The sequence below is a fragment of the Bactrocera dorsalis genome, chromosome 4, assembly GCF_023373825.1.
Source record: "Bactrocera dorsalis isolate Fly_Bdor chromosome 4, ASM2337382v1, whole genome shotgun sequence".
NCBI classification, from domain to species: Eukaryota; Metazoa; Arthropoda; class Insecta; order Diptera; family Tephritidae; genus Bactrocera; species Bactrocera dorsalis.
The window spans coordinates 16,915,307-16,933,034 of NC_064306.1; the positions used below are offsets into that span (position 1 = coordinate 16,915,307).

At 38.2% G+C, this 17,728-nt stretch overlaps 2 protein-coding genes across 2 annotated transcripts in view; one reads left to right on the forward strand and one right to left on the reverse strand.

The window, feature by feature from the left end:
• The first annotated feature begins 791 nt into the window (after positions 1-791).
• LOC105233165 (dmX-like protein 2) overlaps positions 792-17,728 on the forward strand; it is a 62,777-nt gene continuing 45,840 nt past the window's right edge. Inside the window, exons 1-5 of the mRNA XM_049454589.1 lie at positions 792-1,006; positions 11,781-11,998; positions 13,121-13,266; positions 13,319-13,525; positions 13,596-17,509. Coding sequence (XP_049310546.1) covers positions 920-1,006; positions 11,781-11,998; positions 13,121-13,266; positions 13,319-13,525; positions 13,596-17,509 — 4,572 coding nt within the window. The 5' untranslated portion in view covers positions 792-919. The remainder of the gene's footprint in view (positions 1,007-11,780; positions 11,999-13,120; positions 13,267-13,318; positions 13,526-13,595; positions 17,510-17,728) is intronic.
• The window catches only part of LOC125778148 (uncharacterized), a 334,571-nt gene continuing 322,994 nt past the window's right edge, over positions 6,152-17,728 (reverse strand). Inside the window, exon 2 of the mRNA XM_049454723.1 lies at positions 6,152-6,452. Coding sequence (XP_049310680.1) covers positions 6,346-6,452 — 107 coding nt within the window. The 3' untranslated portion in view covers positions 6,152-6,345. The remainder of the gene's footprint in view (positions 6,453-17,728) is intronic.

The following is a 17,728-nucleotide window of genomic DNA, read 5'->3' on the forward strand; positions in this document are numbered from 1 at the left end:
AATAAACGGTAGCAGCTTTACAATTTTAACTTAATAAATTCCATCGACTTGACGCGTCAATACGCTCTTGAAAAGATATGAACTACAAATAAGAATAATTGCGTGCAATGTCACGCAAAAATATAATTGCAACCCTGTTTTAGCTGACATTTTACATGAAGACATATTACGTCGTCAAATTGTTGAGGAAGGTTAGTTATAAATAGATTTTATAATTTTTATTTAAATTATAAAGATTTGTTACAGTTTTTTTTTGTTAAAAATGTATGCAGAAGGTGCGCCAATTTACAATAGCCATGCATAATAGTCATTCACAATAATTGACCGAATCAGCCGTTTATATATCATTATAATCTGCAATGGGTGCTCTCGTGCCCTTGTATATTTCGGTATAGTATTTTTGCAATATGCAATCTTGCAAGAGCAAGAGAATACCTTTACTATGAGAGTGAATTGTATATAGCATTGTGAAATTTTAAATACAAATATCTCGAAAACTATAAGTCTGAGGAGGGTATATGTGTACATTTTTTTATCCTGAGCACCTTCTCTTTCCGTTTATACCCTCAAATCGCGGGGCCAAGAGAGTCTTAATCTTGCCCAGAATCGCGCGGTAAGACTAGAGACTTTGATGTGAATAGTCACAAATTGAGACTTTACCTCAAAATGTCTCAAATAGTGATGGAGACTGCATACAGAATTGTGCTATAAATTGCTACTCACAGCAATTAGTTGTTATGCGCAATTTTCCTCACATTTCATATGCTATCTAATTTTAATCGATTATGAGTTTTGAGTTCCATAGCTAGATATTTTATCGTTTGTGAAAAATAACATTAATTGATTAAATTCGTCATTGTCAAAATTGGTGAATTGTAACATATACTTGTTATTAAATATGTTTTAAAATACGAGAAAAATGAATTGTCATCAAATTTTGAGTGGAGCATGTAATGCTGGCGACAGATGCTTCGCTACAGGATCTGTAGAAGGTGTCTCATTTACAGTAAGCTGTGAATATAAGTTACCTTTTTTTATTTTCCTTTGAGGAATTTAGTGCTAGCAATCACATGATTAAAAATATTTATGTATCTGTTTGGTGTGCGGGTTATTGAATGTTTTTATTATGTAAAGAAAATATCTAGTCCTACAAGATATGTCTTCCGAATTTTTTTCATTGTCAAGGCTAACAATGAGCTATACATTTTGCAGTTGGCGAATAGATTAGAAAATGGCATTATTTGTTGTTATATTGCACTCGTAATATAAGTTCAGAATGTGGATATGTTAGATTAGATGTTGTCTTGCTAAATTCTGCTCAAAAAAAATAATAAATACACCTTACAACACAAGAATCCGACGTTTCGTATAATAAAAAAAACTAATTACGATGTAATTCGAATTTTCTTGGATCTTTTAATCATATATGTAAAAATAAAGAGTTATTTCGTTATGAGCAGGGACCACTAGCGTCGACTCTGAAGCCACTAAAAAACCACTAGCGCTCTCTCCAAGCTAATAACAACTCCAACTAATAACAGAGATTATAATTTTTTTATTTATTATTTTTGTAATTAAAGATTAAAAATGTTCTCTTCTGAAGAACTATCGACAATATTTTCAAGCTCATTTTCTTGAGAACGATAAGCATATTCAGTTCCAATTTGCCGAACGACTTTATCTGGTATCTCATAATCGTGACAGCATTTTCCAGCTAAAGATAAACCAGCTCGCACCATCAGCAGTGATCTCAACATTGGTAGATCCATCTTATTACGCTTTTTTATTTTTGATTATGTTCATATTACTAAAAAGTCTCTCAACGTCAGCATTAGAGTGAGGTAATATCAAAATTGACATAGCAAAAGAAGCCAATTTTTTAATCTTCATTGTCCTTGAGCATCCTTAAAGGCCAAAACTTCACACCAAAACTTTTTAGTATCTTTAGATTCATTCCACTTTAAGATATGAATTTGATACCATTGGTCGTCTGTTTGTGCAATTAGGTCTTCACTCTTATTGTGATTAAAATGTTTGATTAAATCAGTAATAGGTTGTTTGTTAGGGTTTAGTGCACTATCAACACTAATTCTTTTGATCGTGATCATATTGACGACATTATTAGGTAATAAAAGTTTAACTTCATTAATTAAATTCACAATAAATGTTAAACATCTTTGACGAATTGCTTTTTCGTCACTCTGCTATAGTCCCTGTTCTTTTAATTTTGTCATAGCAGTATTAAGTCTATACCCTAAATTACATGTTGGATCAATGAAATCATTTTTGTTTTGAGTAAAAATATTCACTCTTTGGGTAGGCAGTTTGATCTTATTAACAAGTAACTCAATTAAATTCACCAACTCGTCACTTAGTTTTATTGGATCTGCATCTTTCGACTCAAATAATTTATTAACCTTATTTAGTTCAGTAAGTATTGGATAAAGAAAAGCAAGAAATGCAAAGTTAATGTCATCGTTATACATCCCATGCAAGACTTCTGCCGTGTAACATCTTTCGTCTAATTTAGCAATTGAAAATGAGTTTTTAGCTCCAGCCACTGGTTATATATCCGTGAGACAGCTGATTCAATTGATAACCACCTAATTTGAGAGGACGCACGATCTTCAGTGGTTTTTTTCCATCATTTATTGCTTTATACAAATCGTTATATTTAGCTTGTCTTGACGCAGATCGGGAGAACCAATTGTAAGTTTCACTAGTTATATACTATAGATTTCGTGGTAAAAAAAAACGTATTAAAATCAAATGAGGGACCTCTCTTTTCAATTTCGCGTAAACACCTTCATTTACACCAGTCATAACTGATGAATTGTCGGTTCCAATACCCATCATATTCATTAATTGTAATTCAAACCGCTGAAGAACGTCTTTAATTGCAGAAACAATACAATTAGCATCACAGTCATTTAACGTTACTAAATCTAAAATATGTAGATACATCGAAACGATTACTGTTATAGATTATTACAATTCCTAGGTTTTTCATAACAGCAATATCGGTTGATTCATCAATTAGAATACTGTAAGGTGGACCTTTCAAATCTTCTTTTAGTAGATCAGAGAAATGTGGTGCCCAAACATTCATGATGATATTTGAACACTTTGTTCGATGTAACTTTATTTTACCCCCTTCATTGGTAAAAGAGTGATAAATAGCCTGCCCTAAATGATCAATCACACGTACGCTCGTGTGCATGGCTGTAAACAAAGAAAGCCGAGCCTCTTTTGATTTTGATACTTTAGTATCTATTAGTTTGAATGGAAGTTTTGGTAAAGTAAAGAAAAAGTGAATAATAATAATAAATAATCTTATTTTGATTTACCTTAGCATTAGTTTGATGTTTTTTGGTCGTTAAAAAGTCATAAATCTGTATAGTGATTCCGCAACCTTACACAGCATAACCTAATAAAATAAACAATTGACGAATGCACTGCGACCATAGGTCTATTGTGCCCTCTCCTAACTCATAGGGACTCGCTTAGCCCCAGCATATTGATGAAGTCCAATATCCTGTTGGGTGCTAGCGAGGCGATGTGATCCCTATCCGGAAACATGGATAGGAGGGCCTTCGACCTGCGCCTACAGACTGCGATGCAGTCGATTAGCAGGTGCTCCGGGGTTTCAGGCTCCTTGTCGCAAAACCGACAGTTAGCGCAAGATGATAGGCCCATGTTCGCTAAACGCCTTTTCAACTTGCAGTGACCGGTGTAAAATGCAACCAGGAGTCTGAGTTTATATCTTGGGAGGTTTATTAACGATTTGAACCTCTTCTGGTTATACCCCCCAACTAACAGCTTGGCATTACGCATACCGTGCGCTCGCTGCCAATGCCTTTCCCTGCACGCTCTTTCTTCCTTGCGAAGCAGCTCCTTCACAGTATGGGGACCCACTCCAGTGAACCGTTCGGGCCCAACCATATTGGTGGAGGCTGCGGAGCGGGCAAGCTCGTCAGCCAGTTCATTGCCGGCTATTCCACTGTGACCAGGCACCCACATCAGGTGTACCTGGTTCTTCTCAGGTAGGGTGTCCAGCCTTCCTCTACACTAGTAGCGATTTGATCTCGTAGGAGGAGATCGCTTTTAGTGCCGCTTGACTATCGCTAAGTATAGCTATTCGCTCGTTGCGATAGTTGCGGTGGAGGTTTATCTCTATACACCGACTTATAGAGAAGACTTCGGCCAGAAAAATGATCGGAAAGCTTCTCATCGCATCTATCCCTTTTGACGTTTTCGAGCCTTCAGTGTACCACTTCAATGTGCTATTCCTTAGCATTTGCTCAAGAGTGGGGTCGTTCCACCCACTCTTGCTACCGAGGGTAACCTTAAACCTCTCCGTGAAGTGAATTGTTTTGGTAATGCCGTCCTTCGGGAGGAGGGCAATAGGAATGTCGGCACTTATCCTCTCCGTCCTCTGGGACGAGATTATCTTACCTTTGCCACATCCCTCTGCTGTTATCTGCAGAAGTGAGTGCTTGGCTACTTGACCTATCATTATGTGGAGCAGTGTGAGTTCCAGCAAGACCTCCAGTGCTGCCGTAGGGTAGGTCCGTATAGCGCCCGTCATGCAAACACATGCTAGCCGCTGAAGCTTTGATAGTTGGGTTACCACCGAAGCCTGCGACGCCACGGAGGCCCAGGACACCGCCCCGTATGTAATTATCGGTCGCACAATCATGGTGTATAACCACCTAACGATCCTTGGCTTACAGCCCCAGGATTTACCCGCCAGCCGTTTGCACACTATCAGTGCTTTTGTTGCTTTGACTAACGTTTGGTTCACATGCTGCTTCCACCGCAGGGTAGAATCCAGCGAAAGACCCAGGTATTTAACCTTGTTAGTCATTTCGATCTCTCTGCCCCCAAGTGTAAGATTCCTCAGGGTGGGTAGGGACCTGCGCCTTGTAAAAGGGACTACGGTTGTCTTTGAGGGGTTGATATTTAATTCAACTCCCCTGCACCACCCATTTGCCAGATTTAGATCTCGTTGCACTAGGTCACAGAGAGTATCCCCAAATTTGCCTCTTGCTATTATCACAATGTCGTCCGCATACCCTTGGCAGCGGATCCCGTTGTCAGTTAGCAGTGCTAGCAGTTCATCCACGACAAGGCTCCATAGTAGTGGTGATAGCACACCTCCCTGTGGGTATCCTCTTATCGCGCCCAGACGAATCTTTGTATCACCTACTGTGGTCTCGGCTATCCTGGTGCGCAGCACTGCCTCAATCCATCTGCGCACCGGTGCTGCCACCTTCCTTCTCTCCAGCGCCCTGGCTACACTCTTGTGAGATGTGTTGTCGAAGGCACCTTCGATATCTAAGAAGGTACATATCATCACCTCCCCTTTCTCCAGTGAGCTCTCTATCTCCGAGGTCAACTAGTACAGAGCCGTATTGGTGGATCTTCCCGCTCTGTATGCATGCTGAGCAGCATGCAGGGTTGCAGACTTCAGCGCCGTCGACCTTATATTGTTGTCTATGATCTTTTCCATAGTCTCCAGTAGGTAGGAGGTTAGACTAATCGGCCTGTAGGAATAGTCCTTCCTTCCTACTTTGGGTATGAAGATCACCTCAGCCGTCCTCCATTGGTCAGGGATGTACGCCATTTCAAGGCTCTCCCTCAGCAGCCGAACAAGGTGAGGTAGCAGAAGCTGTTCACCCTGTTGCAAAAGCGCTGGGAAGATGCCGTCCACCCCCGGAGACTTGAATTTTTCGAACGAGGCCATTGCCCACTTGATCGAGTCCGCAGTGACTAATTGCTTAGCGGTTACCCAATCCAAGCGGGTTGGCCTATGTTCGCTCACAGGTAGACATTAGTCTACCGGGATGGTCTCCGGGAAGTGAGCATGCAGAAGCTCTGTCGCTCTGTCCTCCGCGCTGGTCGTAAACGTCCCGTCACTTCTTTTGATAGCTAGCTCCGTGCTAGTCTTACCACTAGCCAGAGCCGTGTGCAGCCGCGCCGCTTCTGGTGTGGAGGAGACCTTTTCGCAGAAACTCCTGAAACTTTTGTTTTGCTGACCTAATATCCTTATTGTATAGGGTTAGGTAGCTCCTGTACTCCTCCCAGACCCCTGTACGTTTTGCCTTGTTGAATAGGCTGCGTGCCTTCTTCCTGAGGTCTGCAAGCTTCCTTGTCCACCACGGACAGTTACGCCTATCTGTGGACACTATTAGGGGGCAGCTACCGTTGTAAGCTTTAGTGATTGACCCGTTCAGTGCCAACACTCTGCTCTCTATTCCAGGGCCCGTAACGCTATCGTCGGTCTGCCTCTCCCTATTTAATTCATGTATTTTATTCTGTATCTTTTCCCTGAAGGCACTCCAGTTAATTTTCCGAGGGTTGCGTCTCGGGGGAAGTTGCCTGACCTCCACCTTCAGTGCGAGGCATGTCCACATCCCCTCCGTCGTTCGCGCTGCTGTCCACATGGTCACCTAGTCCCTCGAGGAGATCCTGGGTGGAGGGTAGCCCGGCTTCCTGGGCATCCGGGACGTCAGCGGTTGCGACTAGCGTAGTCTGCTCAGCCCTGCTCACGCCCGGTTGTTTTGCCGCCTCGTCCACCTGCATCCTCTCCACCACCTTGTTTGCCACCGTTGTGTCCTGTTTGGACCCGCTACCGCTTGGCTGAGTGGCAGCCTTCCCATCCTCCTAGCTCCCTGTGGTCACGGGTTTGTGCGGCCTCATGACCACCATGCTGAACCTGTAAAACAGGCGGAAGCTCGCTGCACGTACGTACCTGTACGATTCGTCATCAATGTACAGGTACAGCCTCCATCCTCGTAGTTCACCTTTTTCTTCCAATTGGCTGCTGACGACGCGCCAGGCCGCAATGCTAAGGCCCCGGTTCTGGTTCTTAATCAGACCCAGGGCAAACTCGTACGGCTTATCATCGCTGCGGGGGAGGAACATTGTCATCCTGTGCATGACCGGCAGGTCCTCCGCCCTTTTCCTTGCCTAGCTTTGGGGCAAATTCCCGCTGCCAGTCGGCGGACGACTCGTAGCATGCCACCTTTGAATTCCACCCCAAGGAAGGACGCCGCGTATTCATCGCCTCTGAATACTTCTTCCAAGAGGAGGTTTGGATCACCGTGAACTGCTACAGACGCGGTCTTGCCACGCTCCATTGTGGGGGATGTCCCAGTATCTGTGTATCTTCTCTTGGCCAGGGATTCCGCCGCTTCGGGGGTTATCCCGTTCCGGAGATACCGCAGATACCACTTGAGGCAGGCACCTCTCATGGTCTTCCTTCGAGGGTTATCGTACCCGCCGGGCTTATCCGCTGTTGGGAGAGATCTCTGTCCTCCCCTCCTGCGTGCGCCACCGGCCTCTGCCCGATGAGACTCCCGAGTCTGAGTACCTTGGCTTATTCGGGGAATCCTGGTGGTGCTTTGGGCTGCATCCGCGGTCGTAGTCGCTGTTGTACGCCGGGCGCCGCTACAAGAGGGCATGTCGTCTTCGTCCTCCCTGACATACTCCTCGAACAGCGCCCGCTCTTCTGGCGAGAGAGCACCAAGGTAGCTGAACTTACGCCTAGCTCCCTGATCTCCCCTGCCTACAGCTGCTCCGCCTGCTTTCTCCATTTCCTTGTCGGGTTCCGTAGCCTTGTCGATTCGCCTATGTTAGTAAATGTTGTTGTTTTGTTTGTATTTGGATCCATCTTGTTCGTACGACCCTTGGCTCAACGGGGTGAGCTGTCGGGTTTGCTTGTTTAATGGGGAACTGGGAGGTCCGCCACGCCAGAGCCCCTTGGCGCGCTAAGGCCACAGTTACACCCCAATTTGGCCCGGTGTTGGGGATGCTCCGTTAGAATACAGCCGAATGCGAATGTCCAAAAATAATATTAAAATGACTTATATTTTTCAAAATATTCACGATTAAAGATTTTAAAATTTGCACTAAAAACACATGGTATTTCTCTAAGTTTCACTAACTTCATTTACATTTTTCACTTGGTGTATTTAAATACTATACACTATAAACATTGAAATAAGTTCACATTTCACTTTTATTTTGTAATATTTTACCTAAATTTATTAATTTAAAAATCACTTATCACACTCATCGTTGCAAAGGTTAGATTGTTTACAATTATGAGGAAAACCAGCGTTGCCACATCTTAAACACCAAATTTGTAGGATTCGTAACGATATTTCTTTGTTTGTTTTTTTTGCGTGATTCTTTTTTCTATATTAATTATAATAAAAAATACTTTCCAACATTTTTCAAGTTATAATAATATTGAGTTGTGAAAACCTTTTCCATGTACATATTTATATGTATATTATGCGATTTATGTTCAATAAAGACAAATAAGTAAAAATCTATGATAATATTGTAAAATTTATATCATCACCCGTACTTTCGCGTAGTACTCCTTTCTAAAAAATAACCCTGGTCGTGCGAATACCCTGGTGTGACTGAAGTACTTTCGCGTAGTACTCCTTTCTGGGTTGGCGGTCTTCGGCCGCGCTTTAAAAAAATTACCCTGGTCGAGCCCATACCCAGGGTGACTGAAGTACTTTCGCGTAGTACTCCTTTAAAACGATAATCCTGATCGAGCCAATACCCGGGGTAACCTAAGCATTTTATTATTTTAATCCGTAATATTATTAAATTTGAATAAGAAAAAATCCATATGCATGGAAAGATTGTTTATACTAATTTTAATTTGAAATGTAATTTATAGAGACACTTGTTTTGATTAGAACTAAGATTGCTAAATAAAGAAAAAGGAATTATATCAAAATAGAGAAATTCAGCGAATTGCTCATATTTGCTTATTATCATATGGCAGCGCTCCATTTCCTCGTAATTGTTAGCACATAAATGATGCTCACTACGGGTGTAAAAAGTAATTTTTAAAATAAAGATTTCTTATGTAAAAAACCTACAAAAAGTGAAAAATGTGGATGTATTCAAATGTTTATAGTTTAGTTTAATTAATTTGAAGTAAAAAATGGGCGAAAAGTGTGTTTAATATGGAAAAATAGCTTGTTGAAATGTTCGAATTTTGGGAATTTTTGAACTTTGAAGTCTCGTAAACTAAGCGTTTGCGGACCCTATAACCCTATGTATTTTTTAATCAGGAGGACTTCCTCTTTCCAACGGTACCTTCAGATCGCGGCGCCAAAGAAATCGGAATTGTGCCCTTCACTCTAAAGGGTCGCTATTTCTTTTTGGTTCCCACACATTTTACATAGGCATTTTCCTTTTTTCATTCAAACTAAATTTTCCTCAACTTATTTTCGTTTCTCAGAAATAACAATCACATATTCATAAATTTGGCTTTTCAAACTTTAAAAAATAATCGACTAATTGAGATAACCAAACTTTTTCGTAGAAATTTTGTATAGAAAAATGTGTACACTTTCTTTTGACTGTGACAGTATGTTAAAAGCCAAAAAATTCTTATATATACAATTAATACAAGTACTGCCAGGGTACATTCATTTTTTTTACGTTCATATGCATATGGATTATATTGATTGTTGTTAATGAACAAGGCAAGCTATTTATCGCATCACAACAGAAAATCGCTTCAGCAGATGCATCGGCAGCATTTGCTGCTACTTTGTTAGTTGATGGACGAACGACGAACATTCATTCATAACAAACCAAACAAAGCATGTTACAACAAAAATAGTGGAATAGCTACAGTGTTGAGAAAAAGTTCAATTATAGCTTTTACTGAGTGCATGATATTCTCAACAACAACGCAATAAAGATGATGCCAGTTCCAAATTCCTGGTTTAGATTTAATGTTTTAATATAATTATTATATAATTATAATATAATTATTATTAAAACTCGTTATTTTTATATTATACATAACAATTATGTGTATATAATTTAAATGGCACTTAAGTGTGAAAAAAAGAAAGTTACAGTGATTGTCATAAGAATTTTAACATTTAACTTTTATAGATAGATTGATTGAAATTTGAGGAAAGCACTGCAAAGAGTGATATATTATGCCCACTCTTATTTCCTCCTAGTAGAATCATGAAAAAATGTTGATAAATAAAAGAGTAATTAACAGTTTTTTTTTAATTTTTCCCAATGTTTTTTACATCAATTTTGTCATAACATTGTCAATAAATTATAAAATTTATGAATCTAGTAGAGACAATAGCCGGGCGTTTTGTGAGCATTAAAAAAAAATTAAGCAAATCGGTTGAGTAGTTCGACTGGAATCATGTCCGCAGTGTGTTTTGAGAAAAACGCGTTTGAAGTTTGGCGTGTGCACTCCGAGCGCTCCGAACATCGAGCGGTATTATTATTTTTGGGCCTTTTTCGAAACCTTCCAATGGTAAAGTGAGTTTCTACATTAAGGGGTTACATGGGTTTCAAAGGCTCAAAAAATGGGTATTTTTTTCAATTTTTTAATAATATTTGTAATGAAATTATTTATTTAACAGTTTGGCATATTAATGATACATATTTAATAAATACTTTGTGAAATTTTTACACAAAAATATTGAATATTCAGACCTTCAGAGCTCATGTCCCTCGCCCTCTCAAAAAAAAGTGCTCTCGCCGTGGACAGGATAACTCACGACTGGTTCATCTAAAATTAAAAAACCAAATATTTTTAGTTAGTACATGAATAAAACTCGTACTTGAACGAAGGAAAAAGAAAAAAATTGAAATTTGAGTTTTTGGCGGAGTTGTTAACACAGAACTACACTTTTTGGTCAAATTTTAGGCATATGTTGCCTCGTATAATAACTTGTAATAAATAAAAAAAAATCCTTCGTTCAATTACGAGATAATATTATTTTGAAGAAGTGTGCAAAATTTTAAGAAGACCGGTTCATAACTTTTCGAGAAATCGTGTCCACCGACTTCAAAAATCGAGTTTGGAGAAAAACGCGTTTAAAGACGGCGCACTTAGCCTAGCTTGCCTAGAGCGCACAAGTTCTCAGGGTTGTATCTCCGAAACTATTGCTCAGATCAACTTGAAAATTTAGGACGATATTCTAGAAATGTTATAGAATTCAATAAGACAAAAAAAATTTCGATTTTTTGAAACTGTGAAACCAATGTAACCCCTTAATTCTAAGGGTATAAGGAAGCAAAAAAAAATTTTTTTAAAGATTATACCACCGACAACTTAAAATGTATTTTATTATCTTATTTAATCCTATAACTTGTGTTGAATTTTGTTCTAAATACTCAAGTTCATCAAAATAATAGTTTTGAATAGCCTTGAAATGTAGCGTGCTCGAGGTCAGCCATATAGTCACATAAAACTTTAACAATAAAAAGTTTGAATTTTCGGATCACCAAAGCTCCTATGATGCTATAGCATTGCGATATATGCTTCGGTGATTCGATGCAAACAGTTTCTTCGCGGAACTTGCATTATTGACCTAGGTTATAACGCATGCAAAATTTCGTGAATATATCGTCAAATGAGAAGGATTTCCTTACAAGCATATGGAAAGAAGGTGTGAATATTTTCTGGTCGACGTCTCAAAAACAGAAGGACTAATTCGCGTATATACCGACAGATAGAGATTGCCAAACCGACACATATTGTCACTGTGATTATTCAGCTATATATATCTTAATGAAGCTATTGGATAAATTGTTGTAATGTGTTTTCTCACCGGGTTTAATCCGCCGTTAGCCACATTTATTTAAAGTATACTTTTAAAGAAAAATGTACTTTTTACTTCATATTAATATTACATATCCAGAAGATAACCTTTTAATGAATGTATTATATTTATTTTCTAATAAATGTTTTAAAACAACAGGCGTATGCTGCGGGATGCAATATTGTAATATTGGCTAGTACCTTCGAGAGAGTACAAATAATTCCAGGAGCTACACATGGCTATGTTAAAATATCTGCTCTTGACTGCAGTACCGACACTGGAAAAATTGCTGCATCTTATGAAAATAAAATATGTATATTCGAACCCACACCTATGCTTCTGAGCAACAAAAATGTTAAACATTACTTGGATTACAGGTAATAATATAACCTTGAGACATAAAATTTATATTTTATAATAATATGAATTCTCGTAAAAAAATAATATACTGAGGAATTCAAATATAGTGGCATTAAATTTAGTTAATAGTTTCAGTACCTGACCGGATAGATACAAGACTATTCAAAAAAAATAGCAAAAAGAGGAATATTGAACAAAGCTTGAAGCTTTCAGAAATGTTTGTAAAATTAAAAAAAATACTTCTACATACATACATTCAAATCTCCGTGGTACTAATCACAAAAGCGTCTTTCGCATAAAATCAAAGGAAAAAATTGGAAAAAGAATTAAACCTGAAATCTAATATGATCAGATTGTTTTTGTTCCATTCGCATGCAATATTTAATTCGTATTTCAAACTTTACTAGAAGTACAAAACTATTATTTGAGGCTCAGTTAGTGAATTTCTTTGTAAAAAAATACAAATGTTCATAAAAAGTTAAAGTCTTGATATAAAATTTGTGTTATCAAAAGCTTTTAGGATCGCCCTGTTGTTGTTATTGTTGTTGTAGCGATTACCTAGGCCCTGTTTGGGGGTCACTTAACGGGAGCCCCATGATACGAGCAGTTTCATCGGGCTGGGACCAAAGGGAGAAAGGGGTTAATTGAGTTGGGTTTGTAGGGCATGCAAAGACAGCCGGTTCTACATTACCGGTATTGACCCGGATTTAATCCGGACAAGGGCTGCCATTTTGATGATCTAACCTTTTGTGGTTTGGTTGTTTTAGCGGCAGAATCCGACAGTCGTGGTAACGGGACGATCTAACCTTGTTTGTATCAGTAAGTATCATATTAATTAGGATCGTCATCTTACAGCAGGGGCCCGCAACAAGGGTTGTTGTTATAACGATTATCCACTTCTGATACTTAAGAGTGTTTTAATCATTTTTGGGGGTTCACGAACATAACTTAGCTGAGCAACGCCATTGTTGAAGCATATTCCTGCGATCCCATTTTTCCATTTCGCTTTTCCAAAGGTGCACAATATATTCATGTTTAAAAGCGAGTTGTTTTTATTAATTTTTTTCTTTTTATTAAAATTAGTAGAAATTTTAATTACAAACAGAATTATGATGAGTAATATGTATATATTTTTTAAGATGGGTACAAACAGGTTCGTTTTTGTGCAATTATCATGTTTACACTCTCTCGTGGAACTTGGAAGGGACTCGTCTTTTAACTGGCGGTTCTATTATCGAAATGTGGAAGGAAAGAACTTCTGAAAAAGCCGAGGAAAGTTCTACTGGTAAATAAAAGTTCAAAAGCCAAGTATATTCTACTATCGTTTTGTTTGTTAGGTGTAAAGTTCGAAATAGGAGGTGGTGACCGCGGAAATAAAACTCCTACCAATGAGAGCTCAGACGATGTTGTAACTTGGGACACTATATGGTCATGTCAAACTGCTATTCCAATTTATCATATGGCATTTAGTCCTGATGGCACTTTATTCGCTACATGTGGTCGAAATGACAGACTAGTAAAAATTTGGTATGAAAATAAGCAAGGTAAGTGCAAATAGTAAATATAATTTTTCATATCTAACACCACGTACTTTATGCTGACAAATTTTTGCAGTTCTCTTTCCCTCAAAAAATGGCAGCAAAACAGTTTTCGGAAATGATGCCGAACTAAACTTTACCTACGTTTATATTGCGCATCCTCGAGCAGTAACAAACATTGCATGGCGAAAAACAAGCAAATACATGCCGAAGGGATCGGTATCCAACATGATTGTAACATCTTGTCTTGATAACATATGTCGCATTTGGATAGAAACTGTGTTGCCAGATGATGGTTTAATTAATATGACACAGTTTGATCCATTGGCTTCCCAAAATCCAAAATTCAGGACACAACGTCATAAGCACCGTTTTATGCAAAGGTTAAAACATATGAAAACTTGTTTTCATATAAGAAGGCATGTTAAGACCGAGACTGGAATGGTTAATTATCAACCAAATATTGATACTTTTCATGGGCCTATACCATCCTTGCCGTCTTCTTGTAGTGTTCATGACTTTCATTCATATGGATTTCATGGAACAGGAATGGCTCCTGGTATGCATTTTCATTTGGCCGCTTCAATCAACGCAGAGACGGATATTCCACTGGTTCCTTCAATGCATTCTACGGATAGTTCTAATCAAAACAGCTTTATTTTACACTGGCTTAATAACAAGGAAATTAATTTTTCTTTACAAGCTGAGGTCATATTGCAAGAGTTAACGAAAAAAATAATTGACGAAGAGAGTACAAATGTGTCCACTAATAATGTTTCAGAGCACAATGAACCAGATGTTGCTGACGAATCTAAAAAGAAAATTTTTCGAGCTTTGTCGAAATCATTGTCTGCAGAGGACAGCAATTCAGAGGATTGCAAGAATTCGCCGCACCATAATAAAATCGGAATTTTACAAAATGCAAATTCAATGTCAAATACAGCATCCTTAAATTCGTTAAATAACGAAAATAACCACGTAATTAATCAGTTTGCTGACTCTTTGGATTTGAAAATTGAATGTCTATTGAGAGATTGGCATCAAAGTCCCGATCTTGTATTTGCAATTCATCCTATTGATGGAAGTTATCTTATATGGGTAGTTGATTGGTTGGACGATTACTATCCCGGATCTTTTCGCCAAGCACAAATTTCGTTTTCCACAAGAATACCTTTTGCATTTCCTCTCGGAGATGCAATGTCGATGTCAACAACAGTTAGTTTATATAATACGGGATCTCCACCACTTATTTTTAGAGAAATCGCAAATAGTGTGAAAAGTAGAAGTGAGGAAATAACATCACTTAAAGAGTCACCAAGCTCTTCGCCTTTAAATAAGGTGAGCAACCCCGACATAAGCGATCAAGCTTTTAATACTTTAACAAGTAGTATTTCACCGTCTGTTTCAATGGTGACAAAACATTCCAATGGAACATTAAATCTATGGCAACTAACTTTTGCACTTAAAACTAAGTTCACGCAAGTTTTAAGCATAGGGCATGTTTGCAGAGCTTCTGGTCATCGTTTTAGAGTCAATGACATAACATGTCATCCGGTTTTGCCACTTCTTGTATCAACGTCCCATCACAACTTACCTGAATCAGAGAAGAAATCACCCAGCAATGCTGAAAATCTTCCTTACAATAAAGACGTTTTTACACCGTCAGGATTCTGTTCTGAATTAATTTTATGGAGAGTTGATTCTGTGGGACCTCTTTGTTATTCAGGGGGAGTAAGTGAATTAGCACGTATTAACTCGCCTGAAATTTCAGCATTTAGCAATGTAGCATGGATTCCTACTTTACTACCAAGTACTACTTTGGGAAGCAGTAGTAATTCACCATCAGCTTGTTTTGTTGCCAGTGATGGAGAGAATCTACGAGTTTATCAAGCAGTAATTGATGCTCGCACATTACTTGCAGAAATATCTTCGTCAGAAAATGTCAATAACCTTTATAAATCCAATTCAATGACATCAATTTATTCAAATGCTTCATCAACATTTAAAACACGAAAAACAAATTTTCATGAAAAATTAAAAGTGGTATCACAGCAGTCCACCGCACGCCCAGGATGTATAATTCAACTTGACCCAATATCTGAAGCTAAACACGACTGGCAGAATACGCAATTCTTACATGTATTTCAAGCTCAGTTAATTGATGGGGGACACCGAATGGAACCTGATTTGGATGCAATTGTTGATTTACAACAAAATTATGAATTCAAGGAGCCATTTTATATTGTTATAATTGAAAAAACTATAAAAGGCAGTACAATTCATATGTGGCGCATTATAATTTCATCAAAAGAGCAAAAAACTTTTCTATCCGATACAGCAATGTATGTTCCTGATAGCAACATTGTTCAAGATATCGACGACTCAGATTTAGCAGCTCGAAGGATGTCAGTTGCTAATATATTACTAAATAATTGTGATGACACAAGTAATGATACATCACATATGACTATAAAAACAGAAAAAGTCTGCACACAGGATTTACCGATGCCAGAAGGTGTAGATGTCGTTCATGCTTCACCAGCTGCTGGCCATTTAAGCTCGTCATCTATTTATCCAGCTTGTTATGCTCCCTATATAATAGTCACAGCATGTTCAGATTCAATTTCTCGTTTTTGGAAATGTGAAACAAGTTCCGACGATGATATATCCGTAAAGACATATAAATGGGTGGAGTGGAAAATGTTCAGTAGAATACAAAATTCTGCTATAGAAATTCCTGGTCAGCCTTTGAATATTAGTGCTGCTTATTCGGGAAGGGTGGCTTGTGCTTATAAATATGGAAAAAGCTTTACACGACCAAATAAAGGTGATCCAGACTCTAGGTATATAAATCTTTGTGTAGCGATTTATGAATGTGAAAGTTCTGGTGGAAGCGAATGGGTACTAGAAGATACAATTCACTTAAAAAATGTACATTTGCCTCGGATGAATATTGACCATGGTATTGATCTTAGTTATTTACATGATAATCGATTATTGCAAAAAAAGCAACGTCTTAATCAAGTATTTCAAACATTCACACAAGAAGACGGTAGATCTCCACGAAGTGGAGATACAACTCCTGAGCTTACAACAAAAACTTCTTCTACATCTGGTCTATTAGCGGTACCCAGTTTTAGTACCTTACAATCGCTAAGAAAAAGCATCGCTGAAAATGGAAACACTTGTCCATTAACTCAAAAACATCTCGTTCAGTTGGATTGGGTGTCAAAAGAAGACGGTTCTCATATATTAACAGTGGCTGTAGGGAGTAAAATACTTTTGTATACTGCGGTTTCATCTGACATTGCCCAGGCTAATATTAAAGCTATGAAAGTGTCAAGGTCAGCAAATCGACCTATATTGCGAAAAGCTAGCTCCTTAGCTCAGCCACATTTTAATGACGAAATACGTTGGATGAAACTTCGTCAAATTGATTTACATACAGCAGATGGTTTACCGCCACTACCTATGCAAATTTCATGGGTTCGGGATGGAATATTGGTAGTAGCAATGGATTCTGAAATGCATGTTTACTCACAATGGAAGCCTCGTTTTAATGAACAGCATAGCGTAGAGGATCTTTTCGATTCAAGGAATCTACGTGATGAAGATTTAAGATCATTGGCTAACGAATCTACACAAATGCGATTAAAAACTGCGTCATCCATACCATTAATAAGTAAAGTGAGCACTGCTAACCTCCAGTTACTTTCCAATGAAAAACGTAAACGATATGGAAATTCAAGTGCAAGCGTTCCAGCAGGCTGTGATTCAACAAATGACGATTATATGCCTGACTTTGGACTATTTCAAGCTTCTCGCATCGCATGCCCGGTACTTCCACAATACCACCCAAAGCAACTGATGGAACTCCTTAATTCTGGCAAAATTAATTGGGTTAAGGCAATATTAGCACATTTAGTTCGTTGTATGAGTGGACCGAATGAATATACATCAACTTCAGACGATGGAAGTTCCGAGAAACAGGTAATCAACTAATTATTATATGTATTATTTAAGAATAGTCATTGTATATTTTTCATTTCAAATCTACATAAGTTTAAAATTCTTTAATGTCAATGATAAGTCTATTGACTATCAATTGTATAATTTGAGCTATTCGGAGTAAATATTAGGTTAAAAGAATGAACTTAAATGATAAAACAATCAAAATAGTTGAATAACATATCACTATTGCCGATAAAT